The 8,613-nt window shown below is 45.7% G+C and overlaps 1 protein-coding gene across 1 annotated transcript in view; it reads left to right on the forward strand.

Moving 5' to 3' along the window:
• Nucleotides 1-6,462, forward strand: part of LOC137456620 (mitochondrial import inner membrane translocase subunit Tim9-like) — a 52,564-nt gene extending 46,102 nt beyond the window's left edge. The window contains 2 exon segments of the mRNA XM_068168150.1: nucleotides 5,507-5,517; nucleotides 6,353-6,462. Coding sequence (XP_068024251.1) covers nucleotides 5,507-5,517; nucleotides 6,353-6,462 — 121 coding nt within the window.
• The last annotated feature ends 2,151 nt before the right edge of the window (nucleotides 6,463-8,613 follow it).

The raw sequence follows: 8,613 nt of genomic DNA on the forward strand, positions 1-8,613 counted from the left end.
AGACATCTGGGCGAAGCTCTCGGTAAGGTTAATCTGTGGATACGCCTTTTAATGGCGGTTGCCCTGAGATACCCTTCCCGAGATGATCTCCCATGGAATCCTGAACCCTGGACTACCATAGATGAGGGAATTAAGCGCTTGAGAGAATTTGCTGTTAGAGAGCTACTCTATGGTGAACATGAAACTCTGAATCCTGATGACATTCCTGTGGGTATTGGTCTTGCTAAAAAGACCATCAAACTTGCTCCTTCTAATTATGCAAACATTCTGGCAAGCAGAATTGTGTCAAGAAGTTATGGTGGAGCTTCTCCCACGGTTGGCCAATTCAGTGATCAAATGAGACAATTGGAGGATAGCATGACACGTGGTTCTTTGGTTTCAGCCATTGAAACTCTGTCTGGAAAGATTGAGAATTGCATGAAGGATCTGAAAGATTCCATATACCAATTGGCACAGAAGGATAATTTCAATTCTTCCTCCAGGTGGGTACAAGTTTCATCTGTGAGGAATACATGTCCTCCAAGGAGGTCATTCCAAAACAGGACATTCCAAAACAGGTCGTTCCAAAACAGACCACCAAGGCAATCACGTAGAACTATTTGGATAACTCTGCGTGATCAGTTTGGTGAGAACATGAACCGCTGGGATGGCCAACCAACTTCTAATCTTTTCAGGAGACTGAGAGAATTGCAAAGTGGCAGAACCCGAGGTAGCAATACCAGAAGGGTAGCTGTTACTTCCACAGTTCCCCAGAACGACTCTTATGGCTCCAACAGTGGCTCCAGTTATAACATGCAAAGTTATAACCCTGCAAACTATGTGCAATGCACATGTGGGCATGTTCCCCATAACTAGGGGTGCCCTGCCTCCCGCCAGGGGGAGGAGAGGGATTACAGAGATAATAGAATCTATTGGGATGTGTACATCCAGTGGCCTGGCACTTCACAATTTCGGAAGTACAGGGCCTTGGTTGACACAGGAGCTCAGTGCACCATAATACCATCAAATTATCAGGGATCAGAGTCTATAAATATTCTGGGAGTCACTGGTGGATCTCCAGAGTTAAGTAAGGTAGAGGTTAATATAAGTTTAACTGGTAAACAATGGAGGAAGCATACAGTTGTGACCGGACCTGACGCACCTTGAATTTTGGGAATTGACTTTCTGAGAGAAGGGCGTTTCAAAGACCCTAGAGGTTACAAATGGGCTTTTGGAGTAGCTTCTATAGAAATTGATGGACAAAAATTGAAGCTATCTGCTAGACCTGAACTTTCTGATGAATCTGCAGTTGTGGGACAACATAAGATACAGGACATTAAATTGCCGGTTGCTTCTCAGACTGTGCATCACAGACAATACCGAACCAACCGTGACTCTTTGTTGCCCATTCAGAATCTGATACGTCAGTTGAGGAGTCAGAAAGTCGTCAGCAAAACTCATTCACCTTTCAACAGTCCAGTGTGGCCTGTGCGGAAGCAGAATGGAGACTGGCGTCTGACGGTAGACTACCGAGCCCTAAATGAAGTGACACCACCTATGACTGCAGCAGTACCAGACATGATGGAGCTACAGTATGAGCTGGAATCCAAGGAGGCCAAATGGTATGCTACCATAGACATTGCTAATGCATTTTTCTCTATTCCCATAGCAGAGGAATGCAGGCCTCAGTTTGCTTTCACTTGGAGAGGAATCCAGTACACTTTCAACAGACTGCCAATGGGCTGGATCCACAGCTCAAGCATCTGTCATGCAGTGATCCACAATGCTCTGGAGAAAGGCGGTGCTCCAGAACACATCCAGTTCATCGATGATATCATCGTCTGGGGTAAAACTGCTGAAGAAATCTTCGAGAAAGGTAACAAAATCATTGACATTCTTCTGAATGCAGGTTTTGCCATCAAACAAGACAAGGTGAAAGGACCTACCACAGAGATTCAGTTTCTGGGAGTGCGGTGGCAGGATGGACGCCGACACACTCCAGTGGATGTGGTAAATAGAGTCTCTACCATGGCAAGTCCCACAAACAAGCAAGACACCCTACGTTTCTTGGGGATAGTGGGATTTTGGAGACTGCACATTCCTGGATACAGTCAGATTGTGAAACCTCTGTATGATGTGACTCGAAAGAGAAACTATTTCCACTGGGGACCTGAACAACAAGCAGCCTTTGACCAGATAAAGCAAGAGGTAGTTCAAGCAATGGGTCTGGGACCAGTCCGAGATGGTCCAGACATTAAGAACATTTTGTACACGGCTGCAAGTGACAATGGTCCAACCTGGTGCTTGTGGCAAAAAGCTCCAGGTGAGACACGTGGACGACCTCTTGGTTTCTGGAGTCGAGCTTACAGAGGTTCAGAGGCTAACTATACTCCAACAGAGAAAGAAATTTTAGCTGCCTATGAAGGAGTAAAAGCATCTTCTGAAGTGATTGGAACTGAATCACAACTTCTTCTAGCTCCCAGATTACCAGTTTTGAATTGGATGTTCAAAGGCAAAGGCTCCACACCACATCATGCCACAGACTCAACCTGGTCCAAGTGGATGGCTCTGATAACACAGAGAGCTCGAATGGGAAATCTTGAAAGGCCTGGTCTAGTGGAGGTGATCTCAAGTTGGCCTGAAGGCATCAACTGTGCTAAACCTCCAGAGGAGAAAGTGACTCGTGCTGAGGAAGCTCCTCCTTACAATGACCTCTCTGATGATGAAAAGAAATATGCTTTGTTCACAGACGGTTCCTGTCGTCTTGTTGGAAACAAGCGAAGGTGGAAGTCTGCAGTGTGGAGTCCAACACACCGAGTTGCAGAGGCGAAGGATGGAGAAGGAGAATTCAGTCAGTTCGCAGAGGTAAAAGCTGTCCAGCTAGCTCTCGACGTGGCTGAACGTGAGAGATGGCCAAAGCTTTATCTCTACACCGACTCGTGGATGGTAGCCAATGCTCTATGGGGTTGGCTAAAGAACTGGAAGAAGAGTGGTTGGCAGAGGAAAGGAAAGCCCATTTGGGCAGCCAACCTGTGGCAGGACATTGCTGATCGAATCGAGAGAATTCCAGTGAAAGTGAGAGATATCGATGCTCACATTCCTAAGAGCAAAGCTACTGAGGAACAGCAACACAACCATCAGGCAGATCTAGCTGCAAGAGTTTCTCAAGTAGACATGGACTCTAATCTTGATCTCGACTGGAAACACCGAGGTGAGATATTCTTAGCTCGGTGGGCTCATGATTCGTCAGGACATCAAGGCAGAGATGCAACATACCAATGGGCTCGTGACAGATCCATAGACATTTCCATGGATGCTATCACGCAAGTCATCCATGACTGTGACTTTTGTGCTGCTATTAAGCAGGCAAAACGACTTAAGCCCTTGTGATATGGTGACAGATGGTCCAAGTACAAGTATGGTGAAGATTGGCAGATTGACTACATCACTCTACCACGTTCTCGTTCTGGTAAGCAATACGTGCTTACTATGGTAGAGGCAAACACTGGATGGTTGGAAACTTATCCAGTTCCACATGCAACTGCACGCAACACCATTCTCGGTCTGGAGAGACAGATCCTGTGGAGACACGGAACTCCAGAGAGGATTGAGTCAGACAACGGAACTCATTTCAAGAACAACCTTGTAAAGAACTGGGCAAAAGAGCACGGTATTGAGTGGATATTCCACATTCCCTACTATGCACGAGCTTCAGGGAAGATTGAATGCTACAACGGTTTGTTGAAGACCACTCTTAAAGCCATGGGAGGTAGATCTTTGAAAAACTGGGAAAAGCATTTAGCACAAGCAACCTGGCTGGTAAATAGTAGAGGTTCAGTGAACCGAGCTGGACCTGCACATTCAGATTTGCTACGGAAAGTAGAAGGTGATAGAGTTCCTGTTGTTAGAGAAAAGAATCTGTTAGGTAAAACTGTTTGGGTATTTTCACCCTCAGGAGAGGCTAAACCTGTCCGAGGGGTGGTTTCAGCTGAAGGTCCGGGTCACACTTATTGGGTAATGCAAGAGAATGGTGAAATTCAGTGTGTTCCACAAAGAAATTTAACTTTAGCTGAAAGAGGTTAATTTCAAACTGTTGTACAGCTACATCGCGTCCAGAGGAAGAATCAACGAGGAATCTACGGTGCACAAACCCTGAGATCCCTGAGAGCCCTGAGTCAACTAAGAGACCCTGAGAATCCCTGTTTCCCTTTTCTTCGCTTCATCAGTGAAGGAATGAACTGTTTTCCTTTTTTCTCATTTTCTGATTTTCTTGGACTTTTGAATCATCCACATCTGAGCATAGCCGGAATGGACTATGAACTTTGCTCACGAACTGTAAATATCGTTTTGGATTGGATGGACAGTATGAACAGCCAATGAAATTGTTTAGAAGGGGTGGACTGTGGCCGGTTGACGTTGCCCCTTAAGAAAGGGAATATGGTGGATGGAAGTTGGTAAACGGAAGGAATAGTCTAAACTAATTTCATTGGAAGAGTGGGAGGAAGCACCTTCTGAACTGGGAGTGCAGGAAAGATATCCTGGACACTCCGGCATTTTATTTTCAGTCTTGCTTCCGCTCCTCCACAGAGCAGCTCTATCTGTGCTGGGCTTTCTGCCAAGGCCTCGGCCTTGAAGACAGGTAAAGGCCGGTATATTAACTCCTTTCCAATTAACACAAACTGCTTCTAACTTTTTTTTCCTCTCTTTTCTTTCTCTTTCTATCCCATTCTGGGGAAAGGGGGGGAAGAGAGGGGAGAGCGGAGGTGGGGGACCCCGCTGCCGAGGGGGGTCACTCACATTTCTGTGTTGCTCTGTTGTATATCTTTGTATATATTGTAGATATTGTAAATTTGTAAATATTCCCCTGCATACTCTACATTGCTTTGTAAATATAGCTCCACTGCTTTGCTAATTCAGCTTGTGAGTTTTTTTTTCCTTTCCCTTCAATTTTTTTTCCCTTTTACTTTACAAGGGGGAAGGGAGGAGGCTTCTTGGCCTTACCCCTTCCAAACCCACCACAATCTGTCACCATACCACAAGGGCTTAAGTCGTTTTGCCTGCTTAATAGCAGCACAAATGTCACAGTCATGGATGACTTTTGTGATAGCATCCATGGAAATGTCTATGGATCTGTCACGAGCCCATTGGTATGTTGCATCTCTGCCTTGATGTTCTTACGAATCGTGAGCCCACCGAGCTAAGAATATCTCACCTCGGTGTTTCCAGTCGAGATCGAGATTAGAGTCCATGTCTACTTGAGAAACTCTTGCAGCTAGATCTGCCTGATGGTTGTGTTGCTGTTCCTCAGTAGCTTTGCTCTTAGGAATGTGAGCATCGATATCTCTCACTTTCACTGGAATTCTCTCGATTCGATCAGCAATGTCCTGCCACAGGTTGGCTGCCCAAATGGATTTTCCTTTCCTCTGCCAGCCACTCTTCTTCCAGTTCTTTAGCCAACCCCATAGGGCATTGGCTACCATCCATGAGTTGGTGTAGAGATAAAGCTTTGGCCATCTCTCACGTTTAGCTACGTCGAAAGTTAGCTTCCTCAGCACGAGTTACTTTCTCCTCTGGAGGTTTGGCACAGTTGATGCCTTCAGGCCAACTTGAGATCACCTCCACTAAACCAGGTCTTTCAAGATTTCCCATTCGAGCTCTCTGTGTTATCAGAGCCATCCACTTAGACCATGTTGAGTCTGTGGCATGATGTGGTGTGGATCCTTTGCCTTTGAACATCCAATTCAAAACTGGTAATCTGGGAGCTAGGAGAAGTTGAGATTCAGTTCCAATCACTTCAGAAGATGCTTTCACTCCTTCATAGGCAGCTAAAATTTCTTTCTCTGTTGGAGTATAGTTAGCCTCTGAATCTCTGTAACCTCGACTCCAGAAACCAAGAGGTCGTCCACGTGTCTCACCTGGAGCTTTTTGCCACAAGCACCAGGTTGGACCATTGTCACTTGCAGCCGTGTACAAAATGTTCTTAATGTCTGGACCATCTCGGACTGGTCCCAGACCCATTGCTTGAACTACCTCTTGCTTTATCTGGTCAAAGGCTGCTTGCTGTTCAGGTCCCCAGTGGAAATGGTTTCTCTTTCGAGTCACATCATACAGAGGTTTCACAATCTGACTGTATCCAGGAATGTGTAGTCTCCAAAATCCCACTATCCCCAAGAAACGTAGGGTCTCTTGCTTGTTTGTGGGACTTGCCATGGTAGAGACTCTATTTACCACATCCACTGGAGTGTGTCGGCGTCCATCCTGCCACCGCACTCCCAGAAACTGAATCTCTGTGGTAGGTCCTTTCACCTTGTCTCGCTTGATGGCAAAACCTGCATTCAGAAGAATGTCAATGATTTTGTTACCTTTCTCGAAGACTTCCTCAGCAGTTTTACCCCAGACGATGATATCATCGATGAACTGGATGTGTTCTGGAGCACTGCCTATGTCCAGAGCATCGGGGATCACTGCATGACAGATGCTTGAGCTGTGGATCCAGCCCATTGGCAGCCTGTTGAAAGTGTACTGGATTCCTCTCCTGGTGAAAGCAAACTGAGGCCTGCATTCCTCTGCTATGGGAATAGAGAAAAATGCATTAGCAATGTCTATGGTAGCATACCATTTGGCCTCTTTGGATTCCAGCTCATACTGTAGCTCCATCATGTCTGGTACTGCTGCACTCATAGGTGGTGTTACTTCATTCAGGGCTCGGTAGTCTACTGTCAGACGCCAGTCTCCATTCTGCTTTCGCACAGGCCACACTGGACTGTTGAAAGGTGAATGAGTTTTGCTGACGACTTTCTGACTCTCCAACTGACGAATCAGATTCTGAATGGGCAACAAAGAGTCACGGTTGGTTCTGTATTGTCTGTGATGCACAGTCTGAGAAGCAACCGGCAATTTAATGTCCTGTATCTTATGTTGTCCCACAACTGCAGATTCATCAGAAAGTTCAGGTCTAGCAGATAGCTTCAATTTTTGTTCATCAATTTCTATTGAAGCTACTCCAAAAGCCCATTTTTAACCTCTAGGGTCTTTGAAACGCCCTTCTCTCAGAAAATCAATTCCCAAAATACAAGGTGCATCAGGTCCGGTCACAACTGTATGCTTCCTCCATTGTTTACCAGTTAAACTTATTTTAACCTCTACCTTACTTAACTCTGGAGATCCACCAGTGACTCCCGGAATTTTTATAGACTCAGATCCCTGATAATTTGATGGCATTATGGTGCACTGAGCTCCTGTGTCAACCAAGGCCCGGTACTTCCGAAATTGCGAAGTGCCAGGCCACTGGATGTACACATCCCAATAGATTCTGTTATCTCTGTTATCCCTCTCCTCCCCCTGGCGGGAGGCAGGGCACCCCTAGTTATGGGGAACATGCGCACATGTGCATTGCACATAGTTTGCAGGGTTATAACTTTGCATGTTATAACTGGAGCCACTGTTGGAGCCATAAGAGTTGTTCTGGGGAACTGTGGAAGTAACAGCTACCCTTCTGGTATTGCTACCTCGGGTTCTGCCACTTTGCAATTCCCTCAGTCTCCTGAAAAGATTAGAAGTTGGTTGGCCGTCCCAGCGGTTCATTTTCTCACCAAACTGATCATGCAGAGTTATCCAAATAGTTCTACGTGATTGCCTTGGTGGTCTGTTTTGGAATGACCTGTTTTGGAATGACCTGTTTTGGAATGACCACCTGGAGGAAGAATTGAAACTATCCCTTTGTGCCAATTGGGATATGGAATCTTTCAGATCCTTCATGCAATTCTCAATTTTTCCAGACAGAGTTTCAATGGCTGAAACCAAAGAACCACGTGTCATGCTATCCTCCAATTGTCTCATTTGATCACTGAATTGACCAACTGTAGGAGAAGCTCCACCATAACTTCTTGACACAATTCTGCTTGCCAGAATGTTTGCATAATTAGAAGGAGCAAGTTTGATGATCTTTTTAGCAAGACCAATACCCACAGGAATGTCATCAGGATTCAGAGTTTCATGTTCACCATAGAGTAGCTCTCTAACAGCAAATTCTCTCAAGCGCTTAATTCCCTCATCTATGGTAGTCCAGGGTTTAGGATTCCAGGGAAGATCATCTCGGGAAGGGTATCTCAGGGCAACCGCCATTAAAAGGCGTATCCACAGATTAACCTTACCGAGAGCTTCGCCTAGATGTCTATCTATTCCATTGTCCCTTGAGAGAGTTCCTAACTGAGCTGCTGACTTGTCTCCAACTGTTAGAGCTGAAGCACCTGTATCATGACATCTACTAAGCCAAGCTAGAACTGGCTCCTTATCTGCCCTGGTGAAATCTTTACGGACATTTCTCAATTCCTCCCGTGGTGACGAACAGTCTGTAATATCATCTTGATCTTCATCTCCCTGAATTCTTTGCCCATATAATCCTGCTGTCATTCTCCTAAGGATCTCTTTAAGCTGAGAACCACCTTTGCCAGCTGCTTTCCTAACTTCATCTCTATCCTGCTTTGATCTCACTAGGTCAGCTAGATCTTTAAAACAAACCTTCTCTTCCTCCTGAGCAGGATCTTTTAGAGCAGAGGGCCCCTCACCAGGATCAGTCTCCTCCTCTTCTTCTCCATCTTTGGCCTTTCCACCTCTAGTCTTTAAAGGAGCCAC

Source organism: Melanerpes formicivorus, unplaced genomic scaffold, assembly GCF_026170545.1.
Source record: "Melanerpes formicivorus ecotype bairdi unplaced genomic scaffold, bMelFor1.0.p_v2 SCAF_133, whole genome shotgun sequence".
Classification (NCBI taxonomy): Eukaryota; Metazoa; Chordata; class Aves; order Piciformes; family Picidae; genus Melanerpes; species Melanerpes formicivorus.